At 58.0% G+C, this 21,098-nt stretch overlaps 8 protein-coding genes across 8 annotated transcripts; 4 read left to right on the forward strand and 4 right to left on the reverse strand.

Annotated features, from left to right (window-relative positions):
* Positions 1 to 1,440: 1,440 nt before the first annotated feature.
* BKCO1_4000139 (g2 mitotic-specific cyclin-b) lies at positions 1,441 to 3,057 on the reverse strand (the record flags this gene model as incomplete). Its single annotated transcript, XM_020275559.1, has 2 exons — positions 1,441 to 1,538; positions 1,593 to 3,057. 2 exons carry the CDS (start codon positions 3,055 to 3,057, stop codon positions 1,441 to 1,443), a joined length of 1,563 nt encoding a protein of 520 aa, XP_020134261.1.
* A 1,005-nt stretch (positions 3,058 to 4,062) lies between these two features.
* On the forward strand, positions 4,063 to 5,251 carry BKCO1_4000140 (50s ribosomal protein l2; the record flags this gene model as incomplete). Its single annotated transcript, XM_020275561.1, has 2 exons — positions 4,063 to 5,091; positions 5,150 to 5,251. The coding sequence occupies 2 exons, from the start codon at positions 4,063 to 4,065 to the stop codon at positions 5,249 to 5,251; spliced, it is 1,131 nt and encodes a 376-aa protein (XP_020134386.1).
* Positions 5,252 to 5,903: 652 nt separating this feature from the next.
* BKCO1_4000141 (casein kinase ii subunit beta-2) lies at positions 5,904 to 7,274 on the forward strand (the record flags this gene model as incomplete). The annotated part of the gene is made up of 3 exons (XM_020275562.1): positions 5,904 to 5,960; positions 6,504 to 6,749; positions 6,807 to 7,274. The coding sequence occupies 3 exons, from the start codon at positions 5,904 to 5,906 to the stop codon at positions 7,272 to 7,274; spliced, it is 771 nt and encodes a 256-aa protein (XP_020134387.1).
* Positions 7,275 to 7,950: 676 nt separating this feature from the next.
* Positions 7,951 to 9,213, forward strand: BKCO1_4000142 (nardilysin; the record flags this gene model as incomplete). Its single annotated transcript, XM_020275563.1, has 1 exon — positions 7,951 to 9,213. The coding sequence occupies one exon, from the start codon at positions 7,951 to 7,953 to the stop codon at positions 9,211 to 9,213; it is 1,263 nt and encodes a 420-aa protein (XP_020134384.1).
* Positions 9,214 to 10,522: 1,309 nt separating this feature from the next.
* Positions 10,523 to 11,533, forward strand: BKCO1_4000143 (pua domain-containing protein; the record flags this gene model as incomplete). Its single annotated transcript, XM_020275564.1, has 3 exons — positions 10,523 to 10,536; positions 10,598 to 10,738; positions 11,104 to 11,533. The coding sequence occupies 3 exons, from the start codon at positions 10,523 to 10,525 to the stop codon at positions 11,531 to 11,533; spliced, it is 585 nt and encodes a 194-aa protein (XP_020134385.1).
* A 1,126-nt stretch (positions 11,534 to 12,659) lies between these two features.
* On the reverse strand, positions 12,660 to 13,979 carry BKCO1_4000144 (hsc70 cochaperone; the record flags this gene model as incomplete). Its single annotated transcript, XM_020275565.1, has 2 exons — positions 12,660 to 12,753; positions 12,823 to 13,979. The coding sequence occupies 2 exons, from the start codon at positions 13,977 to 13,979 to the stop codon at positions 12,660 to 12,662; spliced, it is 1,251 nt and encodes a 416-aa protein (XP_020134390.1).
* A 627-nt stretch (positions 13,980 to 14,606) lies between these two features.
* BKCO1_4000145 (vps9 domain-containing protein) lies at positions 14,607 to 18,646 on the reverse strand (the record flags this gene model as incomplete). Its single annotated transcript, XM_020275566.1, has 3 exons — positions 14,607 to 18,211; positions 18,264 to 18,513; positions 18,569 to 18,646. The coding sequence occupies 3 exons, from the start codon at positions 18,644 to 18,646 to the stop codon at positions 14,607 to 14,609; spliced, it is 3,933 nt and encodes a 1,310-aa protein (XP_020134391.1).
* A 702-nt stretch (positions 18,647 to 19,348) lies between these two features.
* On the reverse strand, positions 19,349 to 21,095 carry BKCO1_4000146 (rxt2-like protein; the record flags this gene model as incomplete). The annotated part of the gene is made up of 4 exons (XM_020275567.1): positions 19,349 to 20,571; positions 20,626 to 20,782; positions 20,840 to 20,955; positions 21,026 to 21,095. The coding sequence occupies 4 exons, from the start codon at positions 21,093 to 21,095 to the stop codon at positions 19,349 to 19,351; spliced, it is 1,566 nt and encodes a 521-aa protein (XP_020134388.1).
* Positions 21,096 to 21,098: the final 3 nt, after the last annotated feature.

Consider the following 21,098-nt stretch of genomic DNA (forward strand, 5'->3'; position numbering starts at 1 on the left):
GGGAAGGGGGAAGGGGGGAGGGGAAAAAACGGGAAAACAAAAAAAAACACCAGTTCGTCCGTCCGTCCGTCGTCAGGGAAGAAGACCGAACGCGCGCGCGCGCACCTTGACTAGGTAGACTTGTTGCTTGCGGGGGAAAGAGAAAGACGGCAGCCAGCCAAAAGTGGGGGTGTGGGCGACCACACACACGCGCTCACACCTACTCTGACACCAAGATCCTGCTTTTTTGTCATGGGTGGTGGCTTGCACCTCTTTGCCTTGAAGAGTTTAACGCCGTCCGTCCGGTCAAAGCCACACACTGACTCCTCTCCGTCCTCCCACGAGGTGGACGGGCGGTCCAGTCTAAGGTCTTTGTGTCTGTTTGTTTACACACACTGATCTCCCGATCGAACAATGCTGACGACGACGCGCGTGTGTACGTGGAGGGCTCGTGTCGCGACCGTGTTTTTTCTTTGGGGGGTGGGGGTTTGTTTACAACAACAAACAACAAGTGCCTGCCCTATCATGTATCTACTACCCTTGCAGCGTGGGGAGCGGGCGGTGGCGCCGGCGCCGGCGCACAGCGGATTGTGGTGAGATGGTCTGTGGGTTTCGAGCGAGTTTCGTGGTCGCGAGGTGTTCGTGACGCGCTCGCGAGAAGGCTGAACGGAGGAGGACTGCATGCATCATTCATTCCCTGCCGAAGCACGCGCGTGCGTGCTGCAATAATCCGACACGCGATGGCGCTGGGGAGGGGGCTGGGGCAATAGGTAGTGCCCGTTTGCTCTTCTCTTCTCTTCTCTTCCAAAAGGATTGAAGAATGGAAAACAGTTTCGATTGATCCAATAAGAAGAAATCGTATCGTCATGCTCTCCCGTGTTGGTGGGAAAGCGGAGCACCTGGCTATCCACATCTCCACCCTCGCCCATCCGTCTCAAGAACATGGCACAGCCAAAATGAAAATCCATCCGCCATCTCGCCGGAGCGGAAAGCCATTGCGAACCCCAAGCACACCGTGCATAATACAAATCCCGAGAAGAGGTTCCCCATTTCAGTAAGAGTTTACATGACCCGCAGCCGGCCAGCAGGCAGCGTTGCCTCCCACCCATACCCGTTTCGAGACTAGAAAGAAGTACTAAGTCTGACACGGGTAACCATTGCTATGAATGACCACCGATGTGTTGGCTTGGCTTGCCTGCTCGCCGCTGAGATCTACCCTAGACATAGCCAGAACGGGTTTTTATCCAGAAAATAAAGAGCAGCCCATATTGCGCCCCGTAATTACGCCCGCCAGCCTTCTGCATCAAGTGAATAGACAATTCAGACCCGACCGATCCGTTACGCCGATGATGAATAGAAGTAGCCACAATGCATGGCCCGCACCACCGGGCCCAAGGCCTGCCCATGGTGTTGTGTTCGTCGATCTTCATGAGCACTAAACGTGAGAAGGAGAGGCTTGCCTTACACGGCCTTGGGAAGCTTGCTAGGCTTCGCCTCCTTCGACGTGCTGGCCGGCTCCACGCAGTACTTCTTGGCCCACTGGCGAAGGACAATCGAGGCTGCAAAACATGTCAGCATTGCTATGCATTGGTCGCACGCGTGGAACAACTTACCCTTGAGGAACTTCTTGCTGGCGTACTTCTTGAAGAAGGCCTCGTGGACGACGGGTGCCTTGAGGTAGTCGATCATGAGGTCAAGGACAGGCTTGATCTCCTCCTCGGTGTAACCGGCGTAGTGAGCAAGGACGGCATCCCACTCACCACGGTCGAGAACCAGGCGTGACAGGTACATGGCGGCGGCAGAGATCTGACTGGGAGGGTACTCGATGAAACGGTGGTCGAGGCAGCTGATTTCCAGCAGGTACTTGCCAAGCGTACGCGTCTGGATGTCGTAGTTGTCGGCCTTGGATATCCTGCGGAGGAAGTTCATCGGGTTGGGATAGCTCAGGTCGTAGTCCAGCGCAGCAAGGACGAAACGCTCAGCACTCAGGATTTCGTCCTCAGTGAAGCCATCATCAGCGACGTGACGGAAGTTCTGAACGTGAGGCGACAGGACCTCCTCGTACTTGGAAGCGATGAACATGGCAGTGACACCGACGAGCTGGAGACGGTCGAGCTGGACCACCTTGCGAGAGAGGAAACGGTCGATGATGTTCACGGCCAGGAAGAGGGTCTCCGGGAGAAGGCGGAAGCGAGTGTGGACCTCCAGCAGCCAGTCGACCAGGATACCACGCATTTTCCACTCAAGCTCAGACTGGTTGTCCATGTAGTCGGGGTTGGCCATGGTGGCGATCTCCAATTCCTTCAGGTAATCAAAGATTTCGCACACGTACTCAGACACCATCAGAGGGTCATTGGCGTCTTCCTCATCCAGGTCAGGGATCTCGGGAACCTCGTCGTACTTCTCGTTCAGGATTTCCTTCACTTCGGGAACGGCCTTGGTAGGAGCGGGTTCAGGCTTGGCGGGGGCTTCGACAATCGGTTCAGCAACCTTGACCTCCGTCTTGGACTTCAGAGTCTGCTTCGTGGGAGCGACATTCTCGCTGGCGGGGGCTTCCTCCTCCTTGATCGTCTCCTTGGTCGCGGTCGTGACGCGCTTCTTGGTCGCGCCACCAACAGTAGCAGTACTGCTAACAGGGCGCTTGATCGGAGCCTTCTCCTTGGGACCGAGAACCGAACGCGTCGTCGTCTTAGAAGCCTTCGTGACGCCAGTGGGAGCAGCAGCCTGAGCGACGGCACCACGCTTAGCCGTCAACGGCTTCTTGGCCTCCTTGCCCTCCTTTCCGCCCTTCGCATCGGCAACCTCACCCTTCGCGTTCGTGACATCACCCAGCGCGTTCCTCTTGCGAGTAGCCGTAGTACCGGCCGTGGTCTTCTTGGTTGGGGCCTTCTTTGGGGGGTCGGCAGCAGAGGCCTCGTGCGACGACGTCAACGCGGCAGCCTTGGCGCGCGTCAGACGTGTCGTTCCCGCGTTTTCGTCATTCTCGTTCGTGACGTTGCGACGAGTGGCTGGTCGTGCCTGGAAGAGATGGTTAGAGGTGACGTGATTGACGTGTTGATGTGTGATGTCGTAGCTCATGGTGGATCCGAGTCATGATGTTTGTTTACATGGGCTGAGAGGCACTTACAGGAGGCATTGTGATGAATTAAAGCAAGGTTAGTGCAATTGGGAATCTCTAGATATCGTAGCTATTGCAATGCTAAGACGGTAGCCTCGAACGGACGTGGGTGTTGTGGATAGGGTCTGTTGACGGGCCCGAGGTTAGCATTGCCGGATCCCGCAACACAGCCAACACAATCATCGGCAGCACGACGCACATCTATCGTTACGACGGTAGCTGTATCGGCGAGGGTAGGTGGTGATCCAGCAGGTGTTGGGTGAAATGCGGGGAGCATGCAATACCTGTAAACGCTGGAAAGGTATCGTGGTGGGTAGCAGCGGCAGGGCGACTGTCACGCGGGGGGGCCGAGGAGATGTCGATGCAAAAGCGCGACCGACGTGCAGCGAAGGACGGACGTCGCGAGAGTGCAACCGAGAGGCAGCTGGGCGTGGTTGCGTTGCGTGGGGCCGGCTAGCGGAGGGGAGTATTGGAGGAAGTCGCTGTGGTGGAAAGCGAGTTTGTTATGCTGTCGGCTTACTTAGCGCGACTTGACAGCCTTGGCGCTGGTGCGGGACGTGCGGTCGAGGACGTCAGATCGCGCCCGGGCAACCGTAGTGCGGCGGCCGGCAAAGGCCAAAAGCGAAGCCACACGCGACCGGAACCACGGTGCACATGCGCGATGCAGATTCAGGCGCGTCGAGACCCAAATGCCCGCACGCTTGCAGACACGCGCCGCCCGTTGAGGATTGCTGCTATGACGTTGCTGGTCAAGCATGGCGGTCAGGCAGCGTTCTTGGGGACGGGCTGCAGAACGCCGTAGTGCTCCATGCGGCCTAGCGCCAAAGCGACGGCGCGCGGATTTCTCGACATCTCACCCAGCCCACCAGTTGCTCCCCATCCAGCGCGAGCTAACACCGATCCCGCCCCTCACCGTACTCCTCCAATGGCCCGGTAGACGATTGCGAAAACGCCTCCGACCACAAATGCTGCCACCTCTGGCTGCCCTGCGGCCGGCAGGCCTCACTGCCACCCTCGCAGCTTCGATGCGCACCTACGCCGCTGCCGCGGCCACCGCTCGCACCGCTCCCTCCAAGAACCCTGTGCAGCCGCGTGTGGCCACCCCCGAAACGCAATTCGAGCAGACCAATGCTCCAAGACGGCAAAGCAACGTTATCCAACTGAAGACCTATAAGCCGAGAACACCAGGCTTGCGCCACTTGAGACGTCCCATCAACGACCATCTCTGGAAAGGACGGCCGGTTAAAACGCTCACGTTTGCGAAAACCGGCCAAGCGAAGGGGGGTAGGAATGTCACTGGTAGGGTCACAGTAAGACACCGCGGAGGCGGTCACAAGCGGAGGGTACGCGTTGTCGACTTCAAGCGCAGTGAGCCCGGCAAACAGCGTGTGCTGCGTATCGAATACGATCCCAACCGCAGCGCACACATTGCACTGCTCAAGCACGAGGAGACCAAGAATCTGAGCTACATCATCGCACCCGAGGGCATGAGGGAAGGCGACGTGATCGAGAGCTTCTTGTCTGGCATTCCTCGCGCTCTGATCCTGTCCATGGGTGGCACTGTTGATCCCGGTATGCTTGCGGCCAAGACCGCTTTCCGCGGCAACTGTTTACCTCTTCACATGGTGCCGCTCGGTACCCAGGTCTTCTGCGTGGGATCGACGAAGAACAAGAGGGCAGTGTTCTGCCGCAGCGCCGGCACGTATGCGACGGTGATTTCTAAGGGCGAGGTGGGCAAGAAGATCAAGGACGTTACAGTTCGTCTGCAGAGCGGCGAGCTGAGGAGATGCGATAAGGATGCTTGCGCCACCATTGGAGTGGCTAGTAACACCCATCACCACTTCAGGCAGCTCGGAAAGGCCGGTAGATCGCGGTGGTTGGGCAGAAGACCTTCGGTGAGAGGTTTGGCCATGAACGCGGCTGATCACCCCCACGGTGGTGGTAGAGGTAAATCCAAGGGTAACGTTCACCCTGTCAGCCCTTGGGGTGTGCCAGTAAGTTGAGATCTTCGGCCAGTCTTGTAAGACAAATGTTTGCTAACTACGTTGATAGGCCAAAGGTGGATACAAGACCCGCAAAGCCAGGAACCCGAACAAGTGGCTTGTGCAGGACCGCGTCAGGAACCAGGGCAAGAGGCGGTCGAAGAACAAATAGACGAGATGGGACAGCTGCTTCAACACTTTTCGTTGTACGATTTCTGGGTGTATACAGTTAAAAACCAGAAGTGTAGAGAGGGTTTCGCTGGAACTTCAATACTATATCTGATGATCCCCATGGCGGAGAGCGGAGCTGCTGTGTGCTGCTGCTTGAGGTGGACTAGAATTTAGTGTCGTGGAACACTAGTGATCGGTAGAGGGACTAAATTTCCCGAAAGGCTTTTTTGTATGACTGCGATGCTCCTTCTGTCGCAGAAAAAAAAATCGAAAAAAAGCACAAGGCCAATGCCTTGACTACCGCAACCAGTTCCCGAAAGCTGGCACTGACTCGGATCATTCGCAACTGAAAGCGTGGTAGTCGTGCCTTAAACGGCAAGAACTTGTCGCGGTGCACAGACGCCTTGGATGAGGCTCCGCCAGGCAGCATGCCAAGGCCGGCCGGCAACACATGGGCTGTGGGATCGACATCCCACTTCAACTTGTCACTGCCATACCAAAGTCCCTGAACCAGCCCCCGGTCTCGCGCATAGTGCCTTCCGCCCTTCAATATTCCCCGACCCTCTCAGCAACCCTTGCGCGCATTAGCTTGACGCGTCCTTGGGTCCTTCTGCCCCACCAACCTCTCCACCGCCCGCAAGTCGGCAGCAGCCATGGACGACTTCAACAGCGAGACCGACAGTGACTACACCAGCTATTGGCGCGATTGGGTAGGTGCATTTCCCTTGCCGTCTTTGTCCTTTGCGCCCTCCCGTCCGGACTCTCGAACATCTCCCACGACGCCTGCGCTCTACCGCCCGACCTGCGACCTCCCGCCAGGCCCTACCACCGATCATGTCAACCTCCTACGGTGTCCAAGAGCGCACAACCCGGCCGCGACCGAGCTCTAGCACCACTGGGGACGCAAACACCGCATTCAAACGACCTTGTCTCAGACGCGAGCCGGTGTGGGACACAAGCATGTGGGCAGGCTCCCGGCGCAGTAATCGCTTTGAGCGCGAGCCTCTTGAACTCCCCACAGGATGGAACCGATCAACCGCAAGAACCTCGATCCATCATTCTTCCAGAAGTTCTAATTACGATTCCATGTTCCCAAACAGCAGATGGGCCGTAGTACCTGGAAACCTTGGAAACCACAGCTTTATAGCCCCATGCGCAGAGGGCGCATTCTATCTTCGATACGCGCCGCTTTCGAATACGGCTCGTTACCACTCAAATGTGTTAAGAGCCGCCTGCTAATTCGACTCGTATAGTTCATCTCCTCCCGCGGTAACGAGTATTTCTGCGAAATCGACGAAGAGTACCTCACCGACCGGTTCAACCTGACAGGCCTGAATACCGAGGTTCAGTACTATCAATATGCCCTCGATCTGGTTACGGATGTCTTCGATCTCGACTGTGATGATGAGATGAGGGAGGCAATCGAGAAATCTGCAAGGCACCTCTACGGCTTGGTGCATGCCCGGTACATTGTCACTACACGCGGACTGGCCAAGATGGTGAGTTGCGCATAGTATCGCCTGCTGGTAGACGCTTCCCTGCTGACCGGAAACCAGCTCGAAAAGTTCAAGAAGGCCGACTTCGGAAAGTGCCCACGCGTGATGTGCGACGCTCAGCCGCTGCTGCCCATGGGACAATCTGACATACCCAACACGTCACCGGTCAAGCTGTACTGCGCCCGTTGCGAGGATCTCTACAACCCCAAGTCATCTCGCCATGCCTCCATCGATGGCGCCTACTTTGGCACTTCGTTTCACAACATCCTCTTCCAGGTCTACCCGGCCATGCTGCCGCCCAAGTTCCAACGCCGCTACGAGCCTCGTGTTTTCGGCTTCAGGGTGCACGCTGCCGCGGCTCTGCAGCGATGGCAAGATGACCGCAGGGAAGACATGAAGCTACGACTGAGGAAGAGCGGCGTCGAGGTTGGGTTTGAGGATGAGGACGACGAGGGTGACTTGGATGACATGGACGAGGAGGTGGAGGGCTACGAGGCAACTCTAGTGGCAAGAGAGCAGCAGCTATAAACTTTTTCCCCACTTTTTCCCTTTCAACCATAAACGAATTTCGGGATGCGGGCGTTCCGGGATGTATACAGAGCCTGGGCGAGGGCTCGTAGGCATTTTGTCGGCGTCGGGGAAGGACGGACTCTCACAATGGTCAACCTGGGTTTCGACGGAGCCAAAGAGACGCCGGTGAAGTGCGGAACACCTTTGAATCAATGATACCGAGATAGCGAAATGGAATAGACACGATTTTAGAGACAAAGTGAGTTGCAGAAAACCTGAGCCCTCTTGCCTAGGCAGTGGAAGCAATCGTCCAGACGTAGTAGACGTAAGCTTTTGGAGCCATTCTCCAGCCGAAGCCGAAGACGATGTCCGGACAGAGATGTGAGCTAACGGCTGCACATGTTCATCAGGACGTAGATTTCAACCCCAACTTAACCCAGATAGAAGTGAGCTCAATCATTTCGCAACGCGCTTCTATATCAGTGTCTGATTGCAGAAAAGACTGATATCACGTGAGGTCGCGTTCCTAGCGTGGATAATTCCGGCTTACGTCATTGTAGGCGGTGAGGTCTGTGAACGACCTTCCATGCGCTTCCCCGCGCAGCAGATAACAACAAAAGACAAGAGATCATCTCAGCACATTCGTGCACGCGTCAAAATATCTAGTCCGCTTCACCAGTCAATACAACCCGTCATGGTCGAGCTCCGTAGCGGAAAGCGTGTATCTGTGCAGGACAATGTCCAGGCCGGCGGCTCACGGGCCGGAAACAACAACTCTGGACAGCAGTCGACCGCTACCCAGCGCAACGCCCAAGCGCGCAGCGGGACGGCCCACTCGAACAGCAGCGAAATCACGAGCAAAGAGCTAGAAGGATGCCACAACGAGCCGTCGGAGCCACAGTCAGACGCCAGTAGCGAATGGGAAGACGTCGACACGGAGGATGAGGACCGGCCCGGCAGCAAAATCACGAGCAAAGAGCCAGAAGGCTACCACACCGAGCCGTCGGAGCCGCAGTCAGACGGTAGCGAATGGGAAGACATCGACACGGAGGACAAGAAGCGGCCCAGCACGAACGCCTTCTCCACCTCAGCCATGGAGTCGGCGATAGCAGAAATAAGAGGAGGAAGAGCAGGCAAAACCGATCGGCCGAGCACTCCTCCTCCGCAGTTTCCGCCGCGGCGGCCGCTGCCGCCAGACGCACCATCCACGACGCCGCTCGACCGCCGCCCCTCGCCCGGCCGCATCGTCAACGCGCGCGAGGCCAACGAGCTCGGCGCGGCGCCCGTCCCGTCGCGCGGCGACCCGGCCGAGTGGCCCAACGTGCGCGACGCCGACTACAGCAACCTGTCGGACATCCGCTGGTCGCCGACGAGGGGCGCGGTGAGGGAGGGCAGGGCCCGGCGGGTGGACGCGCCGCCGAGGCGGATCGGGCGCCGCAAGAACCCGGCGTATGAGAGGTGGGAGGAGGAGAGGCCGCTGAGGGATGAGGACTATCTCTTTCATTGCATTTATCTGTGTGTGGCGAGGGGCCCGCGGGAGATGCCGCCGACGTGGGATAGGGCGGGGTATCGGCTGGATTGGAGGAAGTGTGAGCAGTGGATCAGGCCGACGGGGAAGCCGGTGAATCGGAGTTGGTGGCAGGAGGAGATGGTGATGATGGAGCGTGAGGCAGTGGAGGAGAGGGCCATGGAGATTTTCTTCGAGCCTGGGGCGGCGCCGTCGAAGGACGAGGTGAGTCCGGTTCACTGGTGGCTTTGGGAGGATAGGGTGTCGAAGGATTTGGGGGTTCCGTTCCATGAAGTGGGCTTGGAGGAGTTTGAGGAATGGGAGAGGAGAGGATTCCAGAAGGCGAAGGCGGGTGAATATATGAAATACTCAAACGAGCAGATGGAGAGGGTTTCCAATCTGGCTTCTGGCTCCGCGCTGAGGAAAGGCGGTTGCAGGACAAAGATCTAAAGGGGGATGATGGATGATATTCCGCATGTCAGATGAACGAAGCAGTAAAGTGACAGTGTTTAACGCCGTTGACCAAACGTTGCCATCCTCCAGAGACTTGTGTTCTAATTCCATCTATGCAGCATGGATACGGTGTGGCTAGGTCAACACTCCAATCCAAGTGGATATAAGCTCTGCACTCGATATAGTGGTTGGTTGTAGCCGCACATTTAGAAGGTTGTCAAGTTCGTGACTACAGTATGAACTCGACAGGAGAGAATCCTTGACCTGAAGCCTCGATTCGTCCACGGGAACTACCATCTCGTGACTGCTCGGAGCATGAGCAATACTATTGCAGATCACGGAGAATATGTGATAGAGAGAAGAAAAGTGGCGGGACGGTTGGATCCGCGGTGCAGACTACGTGATGAACGTTCGAGCGGTGCGCTGATCTCGGCAGCATAGCATTTATCCGGACGCGAAGTGCATAGGTACCCATGGCCAAGACTAGGCCCAGCCCACTCGTACCACCGACGTTTCAACTGCCTAGTCTGGTTGCCGTGTGGCATGGCATGATGCATGACTGACGTATCGGCACTGGGGACCCGCGGTCGAGATTCTGAATACTGTAGCAACGCACGAGCGGGAGGAGGCATACATCAAGGTGCGAAAGAGTAGAAAAAAGGACGCTATGCCCGTCTGGACGAAGAGCTCAGCGACTCGGGCGCAAGGGATCCCGCCGCTGCGAGGCTAGCTCTATACGGTAGCCCAAGGGACTCGTAGCCTCGCAACCGGAAGAATGAACGGGGCCGTTGATCATAGACACGGCAGCAAAAGTCGCGCAGGGATGGCGGCACAGCGGAGGGCAGCAGCTCGTGCATGTTGCCGAGTGGACGCAGAGCATGCGGCTGTGGAGAAGAACGGAACATGGCCAGAAAATCTTTCCGCCGGAATGAGCGCACACGGCAGCGGCGGCTGCAGGGAACGCAGCACAAGAGGTCCAGATTGAGCGCTAGACGGCGCCGGCCGCTGATTGGCGGCGCACAGCCACGCCGGGCGCGTGGGATGATACAGCAGTGTGATAGCTGCAGCGAGAGCGGCCTGCTTCGGGGCTAGCCCGCGGATTTCTGGCTGCCATGTCGTCAAGCTGCAGGCCACGTCTTTCTGCAGCCAATGACGCGGCCGGGCCAACGCAGCCCCGCGCTAGAACGTCAGCCCAACCTACGTGGGGCCTACCTTCCATCACCGATCATCGCTCGCAGCCCTCAGCCCCTCCTTCTCCAAACAACTCTCGCCCTCACCACGCTGCTACACCAAACCCGACGCCAAAATGTTCAAGAAAGAGTGCGCATCTTCCGATCACGCCTCGAATCCTGCCTCAATGCTGACCCAGAGCTTCGTGCAGCCTGTCTGTCGGCTCCAAGACCAAGGTCAAGTCGTCCGTCCAGCGCGGCATCCGGTCCAAGGTGGCTGAGCAGTACCCGCTGCTCGAGCCGTACCTCGACACCATAATACCCAAGAAGGAGCAACTGGACCTGGTCAAGCTGTACGTTGTTTGCTTATCTGCCCTCGTTTTTCCCGCCTTCAACCCTCCACGGGTGCTCGCGCCAGCTCAAGCTGTTGCCTGACTCACACCACCGCCTCGCCCGTGACGGGGCTGCATCCCAGCCTGGCACCTCGGAGTGACGATACAAAGAGCTCCTAGACACTTCAAATCGCTCCACAACTTCGGTTTTCCAGCTCTGCAACCAGAAGCTCAGTCTTCTGTGTTCGTCAGGCTGGAGCTAACCGGGATCGAGTCGTTGAGGATTTCAAACTTGATCTAATCAGACCGTCCGAGCCTCACCGTCATCTTTTTCGCACCACCTCGACCCACATATAGAACGAGCTGACATATGACACACGTGGCAGGCCTGACCGTGTCTCGCTCTATTCCCTCAACAACGTTCCTCTCTTCTACCAGCACATGGACGATCCCCTGATCCCGCACCTCTCCCTCGTCCACAAGTACCCTGCTTGCTTCAAGCGCGTCCGCATCGATCGCGGTGCCATCCGTTTCGTCCTTTCGGGCGCCTCGCTCATGGCGCCCGGTCTCACTAGCCCCGGTGGCCGTCTCCCAAACGCCCAGGCCCCAAACGACTCGGACGACACAATACGATACGGGAGCGAAGATGTACCGGCGGGGGAAGTGGTGGTCGTGGAAGCGGAGGGAAAGGACAATGCCTGCCTTGTGGGCCCTTTAAAAGTGGGAACCTCGGAAATCAAGGCGAAGAAGAAAGGAGTTGCGATCGATCAGGGCCATTATTTAGGGGATGGCCTGTGGAAGATGAACCTGGCCTAACATCACCTTCGTCGCCCACCTCTTCTTCCACCTCTGCCACCTCAGATGACTCCTTTGAGTCTATGAGCGAGGCCAGCTGGGGCGGCTGCAGCAGTGACAGCTTCGGCCACGATTGCCTGATCTGTGACGGCAATTGCGAGGTCGGCGACCCATGGGCGATGGACACAGCTTGGTAAACCGGGAACTTTCGGTTTTTCCTTTTTTTTTGCAAGAAGGGCTTGACTCGGACAGAATTTTGGCTCGCGGGCGTGGTGAACCCGCGGCATTGACGCCCTCGCACACGGTGTGAGGTGCGTAGAGAGCAATACCCACAGCGATGATGATGATTTCAACAATTCTCTTGCTTCATTCTCCCCTTCACGAAACAAAAGTAGATAGACTTTACACCAAAAACTAGTTGCGTCGACGACCTTTTCCTATTCCGACGTAGATGATGAAAATTTATTCATTAGCAGACCACCCTTTCGCCCAGATCATTGCATGTGAAGAAGATATCAAAATTCAGCGTCGGAAGATGATGACGCAAGATTTTCCCCCGTTAGGTTCCAGGTGTGACTATCACATGTCCTCATGGATACAGCAGTCAATCCCTCAACACGGTGTGGTCCAAGGTATCCAGCACTCTCTTTTACTCAGTAGGTACTCGCTCGACCGACTACATATCATAACTACCGTGGTTTTCAGCTGCTGCTGCTGCTGTCGCAGCCGCTTCTGATGCTGTTGCTGTTTACTACCGCCGCTTATCCTCTAAGAAAAAAATAAACCCCAGAAACCTTCCACACGAAACCAGCTTCACTGCGTGGTATCATTCATCGTCTGAAAAAACAAACAAACAAACAGGAAACAGAGAAGGAGCATTCCATCTTCAACCATCGTCCATCCCTTGTGAAGAAGCGGAAGGAAAAATAGGCATGTGACTGAATTGAGGAAGAAGTAGAAGAATGGAAAAGAAGAAGTGAATGTGAAAGGAGAGAGACAGAGAGATAGTATAGAGGAGGCCGGAACATGGTATGTCCATGGACTCTGTCTCCTCCTCGTCCTCGTCCTCCTCCTCTTTTCCCGCTTTCTTTTTCTGTCTTATTTTTCCTTTCTTTTCTTTTCCTTATACTCTAGCTCTGCCCATGGTCTACTGGCCGCCAGCACCGCGACCGGCGCCTGCACCACCGGCGCCACCACCAGGAGCGCCGCCGCCGCCGCCGCCGCCCATGAGGTTCCTTGCCCTGTTGTTGTCTCGACGTCAGCATATTCTACCCTTGGATTTGAAAAACGAGGGTGGGTTCATCACTCACATCTCCATGATGCTCGGATCCTGCATCATCTGGCTGAAGTCGGGCATGCCGCCGCCGCCACCACCAGCACCGGCACCAGCACCACCCTGAGCACCAGCACCAGCTCCAGCTCCAGCTCCACCACCGCCACCGCCGAACTGCTCAGCCATCTCGCGCAGACGGGGGTTGCTGAGCATGTTCTGCATCATCTGGGGGTTGCTCATGACATTCTGTGCCATCTGGCGAAGCATGGGGTTATTCATGAGGGCGCCAAAATCGGGCATCCCGCCGCCACCCTGCCCACCCTGACCGCCGCCGCCGCCTCCACCCAGCATGCTAGCCAACGACGACAGATCGGGCATGCCACCACCACCACCGGCACCACCACCCGGCGGGCTCGCCGACCTAGCAGCCGCCCCGCCTCCCTCCTCCTCGACCCTCCTCTTCGCCGTCTCGTACCCGCGCTTCATCGCATCGCTGCCGCCGTTGCCCTCGGCGCGGATGCCCTGCTCGTACGCCTCCATGCTGCCCTTGGCGTCGCCGAGCGCGTAGCGCGCGAGCCCCAGGCGCGACCACGCCTTGGTGTAAGCCGGGTCGGCGGCGGTGGCCATCTCGGCGTCCTGGCGGGCGTCGCGGTGGCGCGAGGCGCCCGAGTAGGCGGCGGCGCGGTTGGACAGGTAGATGGGGTTGAGGGGGACGAGGTCGAGGGCCTGCGTGTAGAAGGCGATGGCCGTGTCGTAGTCCTTTTTCTGCATGGCGGCGTTGCCGAGGCCCTTGAGGCGCTCGGCTTCGGTTTTTTTGCTGTCGGCTGCGCCGCTGGTGGATGCGGATGCGGATGCGGAGGCTGTGGTGGTGGCGGTAGGGGTGCTCGGGCGGCCTTCTTTGGCGGAGGAGGCGCCTTCGGTTGAGGGCGTGGTGCGGCCCTTGAGCTTTTCGTAGACGGAGTAGATGGAGGCGAGGTTTTGGCCGCCCAGGGCGTCGGCGGTGGCGGCCGTGTCCGAGGGGTCGACGTGGAAGGACTCGGCGATGCAGTTGGTCGCGATCTCGATCGACTCGCTGTCTTCGGCCGAGAGGGTGCCGTCGCGCGTCGACGTGTTGAGGAAGTCGATGATGGCGAGCGCGAGGCGCTTCTTCGATTCCGTCGAGACGGGTGCTGCGGCGGAGGCCTGTTGTTGCATGGCGGCGACGACGGCGGCCCGTGGTTAGTGTTGGGTTCGAATGGGGTTGAAGGGAGGGGGGGTGTTTCGGTGGAATTGAAGCTGCGAGCGCTGTGCCTGTCGCGATGCGGGAGACACGATGGTGGGGTTGGTGCGGATGGATGCGCGGGGCTGGTATGTGCATTATTCTGCTCACCATCTTGTAATGCAGTGTCTCGTTAGAGAAGCACAGTGAGGTGGGAAGTGGATTGCGTCCCTCGAGGCAAGACTGTGTACGTAGCAATAATAAGTCGCGGTGGGTCGGATGCGTTGAAGTCGAAAGGTAGTCGCAGCCTGGGACCGGTGGAAAGCTGTAGATGAACGTGGACTGTGTCTGGGATCGCCCGCGCATGTGGCAGCAGCCAGCCGAGCCGTGAGCCGCCTTGACTCGAGCTTTCCATGCAGCCTCAAGTCTTGGCCCTCCCTTGTGACATGAAATCATCACTACGTTTCGCATCGGAAACAGCCAGGAGAGAATGCCCTTGCCATGACGCGTGAAAGCATAATCGAGTTTCTACCCATCCAGAGGTATATCTCATCTTCATCATCTAATAAACCCCATACATCCCATCCCATCCCATCATCATCATCATAAACGCCATCCATCATCTACAAGTCCTCCAAGTCCTCCGGATCCCTCATCACCCCATTCGCCGCCCTCTTCAACCCCTCGACAGCGCTCATCCGCCTCCTCTCGCTGAACCCCAGCCCGCGAATCGCCCTCCGCATGCTCTCCAGCCGCGCCTTCTCCACCACCACCATCCGCGACGCCAGCTCCCTGCACGCTTTGCGGCCCTGCCTGACGCGCGCGTCCTGCCACGCCGCCAGCTCCGCCGCGACCGTCTGCTGCGTGTACTTGAGCTCCTTGCCCAAGCCCTCGAGCTCCATGACGCTGCGGTCGACGCGCTCGGCCGCCTCGCGCTGCATGCGGTGCCGCGTGTCGTCCAGCAGGCCGAGGGGCCAGCGGCCGCTGCGCTGGAGCGACAGCGTGTGCCGGTCGATCTGCTTCTGCGTCTGGCCCATGGCGCCGACGATGGTGCCCGGGCGCGACAGCGCGGCGAGGATGGCCTGGATGGTCGAGCTGATGGCGTGCATGTTGTAGTAGAAGCCCGTGAGCGGGCTCGACTCCATCTGCGTGAGCGTCTTGACGTAGCGGTCGAAGGCCGTCTTGTGCGAGTCCGGCAGGTACGCCAGCGACGACAGCGCCGCCGAGCAGATCGACGTCGCGTCGATGAGGTCGCCGGCCGCGGCGCGCACCTTGTTGGTGCGCCGCAGCACCGATTTGGCCGAGTGGTGCATGCCCCGGACGGATTCGCGCGCGTGCTGTACGAACAATTCGACTTCCCGGACGTCCAAGAGAGGCGTGTATTCCTCCTTGACCTGCTCGACGCGATTCTCTGCCTTGCGTTTGCTTCGCTCGGCCAGCATTTCTTGGTCCATGTCGGGCACGAGGAAGAACTCCCATACCATCTCGTGGGTCGAAAAGGTCGGGTGCTGGAGCAGGATCTTAAGAAAACTGTCGAGCCGTAATTGGATGTCCCTGAGAATAGCTCGCGAAGGTTTGGAAGGAATGAGGAAAGGCGTCGCAAACCCAGTGACGGCCGGTATCCAGGAAGCCGGATTCTCCTGAGAAAGCCACTTGGCAAGGTTCTCGAAATCAGCTAGGGACCGGCGGCATGTTGTGACTGTAATGGAATTGCTGCCGTTGGGCGCTCCAGACTTCAGTACCATCCTGATGGTGCCGTCCTCGACAAAGTACGACCGTACGACCGTGGTGGTGCGGCCATCCGCACCGGCAGGACTTGACAGGAGCACCAGATCATCGATCCGATTGCGGACTTCGTCGTCCTTGGCCAACTCGACCGCTGTCAAACCCCGTGTGTCTTTTACGTTGAGATCCACTCTGGGGTCGCCGAATAGAACTCGGACAAGGTCTGTGCGTCCATATTTGCTGGCAACCATCAAAGGGGTGAATTGCTTGTCGTTGGCGGCGTTGGCATCTGCATCGCAGTGGTACAGCAGCTTCAACGCCAGATGCGGGTCGTTGACGATGTGAAGCAGAGTATTACCCTTGCTGTCAATATGGTCATCTAGGTGAAGCGGCTGCCCATCGTGCTGTGCTCTCGTCGCCGCTGCCACGGCGGCCTCTACCATCGAACGGTATTCCTGGTGGTCGTAAGACCGGCAAAGCGCGAAGAGCGGCGTCTGGCCGTTTTTGTCTTTGAGCTTCCACGGGACAAGGTGCCCGATCCTAGGGATCAGCAGCGGCTGATCGAAGAGATAGTGTCCCGCACATCTGCCCTGAGAATCCTGCTGGGCAATGTACTCAGCAAGAGCGTACTCGCTGCGCACATGTCGCGCGAAGTACTCCAAGAGCAGGTTGACCACTCCTGTATTCGTCTGTTGAATTGCGGCGCTCAATAAAGTTGTGCCATCATTGTTGCAATCAGAAATGACCTCCTCGAAGGGGTAGAATTCCTCAAGGCTTAGGAGATACTTGAGCGACTTCTCTTGCCCTTTCTCAATGGCCATCATTAGCACGGATTGGCCAGTCCGATCTTGCGTGCGAGCGACCTTTTCGATCGAAGTGTCCCCTTCAAGGCCGCTGCCCGTAGAGATGACGGTATCACTTCGTGACGCGAACGATATAGCAGAAGAGCTTGAGCTACTCCGCGGCTGCATTGATACGCGTTTCTTGATTTTCGGCCTCTGCTCCGGCGGCGGTGTTTGAGCTCTTTGGAAAGGAAAGACGTGCGCTAACGACCCGGATGAAGTTCCATTCGGCGTCTGATCAGCAGGCTGAACCGCACCGCCTCCGCTACCCATCCAATCATCAACACTGCGTCCATGCAGAGAATTGTTCTGCAGTTCGGACCACGCCGAATCAACATGCGGAACCACGTCGTCCACGGCGTTTTCCGGCTCCTCATCCATAGTGCCATCCTCAGTGGCTTTCGTGCCGGGCTCCAGAATGTTTCGGATGCCCGCAATGTCACCGTTCTTCGCGGCTTGCCACAGCTGCTTGTTCCTTTTGCTTGCTTTGCGCAGGCCATGCGAATCTCTTGCAAGATAGGTCAGGACAGCCTCGAAGGTGCTCAAGGCGTAGCCCATCTCTCCGCTCTCAACGTCATCGATGAAAATGAAATGTCGCATGTATGACAACCGCGCCTGGAGGTGTCGGACCGAGGAGCGGATGACGACCACCAAAAGCAGAGAGACCAGCGTGTCAGCGTTGATGGTCAGCATGGCATCCTGCTTCTCGGATTGAGAGTCAGAAGACGCGCCTGCTCGCGAGGACGGCTCCTTCGCAGGCTCTGGCATGGTGACAAGCTTCTGAGTGGCTAGCAAAATGTCCAGCATCTCCTGAGGACTTCCAGCGGTGCCCATCTTCTTGAAAATCTCGACTCCTTTCGCCAAGCGAGCTGCCAGCTCCAGTTTGCCTTGCTGTCCATTCTCTATGGGTATGCCGACTTGTGAGATGTCCAAATCCTGCATTTGACGCACGCGCGACTCCAGTTCAAGATCGTCGAAACGCCGCACCGTGCAGATCCTTGGGAACAGAATAGTCTCGTGGGACTGCTCGCAGACGTACCGCTCGATCATACGTTCCACAATAGGGCCAGTCAAATCGGTCGTTGCGCCCAAGTTCGACAGTTGCTGCTTGTCCACCATCTGGAAGAGGTCGATGGCGGCAGTGACAGCGGTTTCCAGGGAGCGGCGCATCATATCCTCTTCGTCGTAAATTTCCAGTGTGGAGGGCATCTTCGCACTTCCGTTCGACAAGCTGCTATGTAACGAAAGTGGCAAGCTCACGCCCGAGGAAATCGAGCTGCGGCGACTGGAAACGCTGGCCGGTTTTGAGGATGGAACGGGCGGGAGCGGCTTTTCGAACTCTTTGCCGAACTCCTTGAACAGGCGCTCCAGACCTGGCTGCATTTGCCTTGCAATCATGGGGAACATGTTCAAGAGCTCAGCAAAAGATTTCACTTCCCTCTTCCGCGGCATGGATGAAGTGTTTGAACTTGTCCCGTTTGCAGGCTCGGCCGGCAGCGGCTTCGAAGGCGCGTCCGGCAGAGCGGGTATTATGGGTAAGGATTCGTACACTCCGATAAGCGGCCTTGAGATGTAATATACCAACCAAGGCTGGGCATCGAAACTGTCTGGGTAGTAGATGATGTCGTGCATAAGCTGTGCCTGGTTGAGAGATTTGAAGCCTGCCCATGTCAGCGCGCATCGCGCAGCGCAGACGCGCCGTGGAGAACGCACCCTTATTGCTGTACACGAAAGTATCTTTGATTATCACCGTACGCCCATTTGCGGTGGTGTACTGCTTCGCCTTCCCCCTACTCTCGCGGAACGACGTATCTTTGCCATTGGCACCGGGCGGGATGCCGCCGGGCACGCGCAGGACGTGGCTTGCGAGGAACTCCTCGGAGCCGGACAGGTCGGCATACAAGGCATGGCTCTCACGGTCTCTGGCGTTGAGGAGGGTGTCTGTGGTGGGGACAAGGAGGACCTGGGGCGGCGACAGTCAGCATCTTGCAGTCGCATGGAGGCGGGCGACGGCATACGTGATGTTGCGCGGGGGAGCACTGCCCCGGGAGAGTGCTGCGGAAGAAGGCGCGCAGAAATGGGTTTAGAGGTTGCATTCAATCGACATCGAGCGCTCGCTGGGGAGAGGTCTACGAGCAAGGCGCATAAGCCCTTGCGTGCGAGGAACCGGTCCAACCAGTCTCGGGAGGGCTGACAGCGCGCGTTGATGGTTCGGAGACTGTGCAGCGCAGGATGGAGGAGCGGCGAGAGCTGTGGCGGATGCGAAGGGCGTTGAGCGCAATGGGAGCCGACGGCGGGCAGAAGTGCGAGCGCAAGCGACGGGCGTGAGAGCGACGGGTGGCTTGAAGTGGACGGCGGGTGCGGAGCGAGAGTGCGCAGGCGGCAGGATGGTTTCTAGTGTTCAGGAGCAGCGCAGAGTGATGCGGGCCGCTGGCTTGTGACGAAGCTTGCCATGGCGCAGACGGAGCCCGGCGCACAGCTTGGAGCTTGGTCTCGGTGCAGCCCCTAGTTTCCCGCTTATGTACTGCTAGCGCCGTCTCGGGCCGTGCGGCCTGGTCGTTCTGCCGCCGTCTCCGCCGCATCACGGCCACGTCTAAACCTCTGCTCATTCCAACAAATGCATTCAAGGCTGGATCCTCGCTAGTTCGGGTATGCTCAAGGAAAGCCGCGCGCCAGGGAAAGACAGAAATGCAGCACGCCCCCCCGCCCGTAAATGCCCCTCTCCAGTAACACCGGTCCCCGGAAAATCAGAGAGCATCCAATAATAACTCCCGCCCATCCTCTCCTGGCCCATTCCTCTACTTTTCCTCTCTCCGCCTTGCTCTCGTCTTCTTGCCCTGCACCGCTCCGTCCTCTTCCTCGTCTTCCTTGCCTTTCACCAGGTCCTCCGTCAGGCCCCATTCCTCTTTGTCCACCCAGTCCTCGCCGTCACTCATCTCTCCAACATGGCCTTCAGCTTTGGCCCACTTCAGCACCATCTTGCGCTTGCGGTCCGCTCTCATCAGCCCCATGTAAAGCGCACGCGTCTGTCTGACCACTTCCTCCTGCTTCTGGATATACATGAGCAGCCACGTGCGCGTGTCCTCGGCCTCGTTTTGCGGAAGGCCCATGTCGCGGTCCACGAGGTTTTCGACCGGAAACTCAAACAAGGGGTGGACGGGCAGCTCTGCAGGAGCTCCGGGAGACAAAGTGTGCGGCGATCCCGGAGCGGAAGACGCTTGCGAGTTCGCACGACGTCGCGCGCGGGTGGTCATGCGGTGTGACGTTTGCTGGCTGTTGCTGTCTTCGCCGTCGTCCGACTGCGCGTCATTTCCGCCATCTTCTGCCGTTCCGTTGGCGATATCAACTTGCATCCTGTCCCCGGCGCTATCGGCAGATGCGCCCTGGTCTTCTTGCTTGAGGGCATCGGCGTTCGCCATTTGTCTGTCCCCGCCCGCACCATTTTGCTGGGCGCCATTTTGGTGGACAACCTGGCCTGGCGCGTCCGTACTTAGGTCATGGTTCGTGCCGTTCGACCGAGCATTCTGCTGGGCCTCCGTTTGCTGGGTCGATTCGCCGCGCGTAGGGCCGCGATCTTGCCGTTCGGTGCCGTTCGCCATGGGTACATCACTCTCTCCGGTCGGTGCTTGTAGCTCTGCCTGCTGGATTCCCGCGGGCTGAAGGGCCTCCTGCATGTTGATGTCTTCCGATGTTTTCGCCGGATCCTCCCAGCTCGCGCCTTGCCGCTCGACTTTGTCCGCATCCATAGATCCCACGGACGCTGAAGTGGCTGCTGCAGCGGGGATAGGCTCATTCAAGACCTCTCGGTCATAGTCCGTCTCCATCAAGCCCACAGGAAGCCATGTGTCGTCACCGAGAAGCTTGTGCATGATAGATTTTGCTCGCCAGAGACTCTTCTCCTCCCTCTGGAGCACCTCGCGTGAATTGTTCGCCAGTTCCGTAATATGGTTTGAGTAGTACGGTATGGACATGGATGGGTGCGTCGCTAGGTCGGCGGCGGATGTAAGAGGCGCAAGAAGCTCTAGAACCCAGTTAGCCCTGAGCTGTCATGCCAGCCCGTAACGCGGATACCCACCCTCTAGTCTGATGTCTCCATACGGATTGTCCTCGGCCAGTGAGCCGTCAATAGACTCATCGTCGTCAATGTCTTCAATTTCGTCACCGTCTTCGTCAATCAGAGGAGGGTTGCGAGCTATGATGTGCCGTTGGTAGCCGGCGTGGTCGATTTTGGGCTGAAGGTCTATTAGAAGTAGCTCAATGAGCCGACGAAGCTCAGGCTAGAAGCGCACCTTCTTGTAGATGAAACGGCCGTTGTCCAGAATAGAGTGCGATCGTGGGGCTTTGCGCTTGAGCTTGTGCTGGACAGAGCGGGCGATTTCGGTGGCCGAGTCGTCCTCGTCAGAAGCTGTATTCCGGGGCGAGTGTTAGGACCACAGGATCTCTCGAACTTGGTGGCATGCGCGGGAGGGGCTGACCATCGTATCGCGCGACGGCTCGCTTCATGCCAACGATGGCCTCGGCGAAGACGAACTGCTGGCCAGCCATGGC

Source organism: Diplodia corticola (genome assembly GCF_001883845.1).
Source record: "Diplodia corticola strain CBS 112549 chromosome Unknown scaffold4, whole genome shotgun sequence".
Taxonomy (NCBI): Eukaryota; Fungi; Ascomycota; class Dothideomycetes; order Botryosphaeriales; family Botryosphaeriaceae; genus Diplodia; species Diplodia corticola.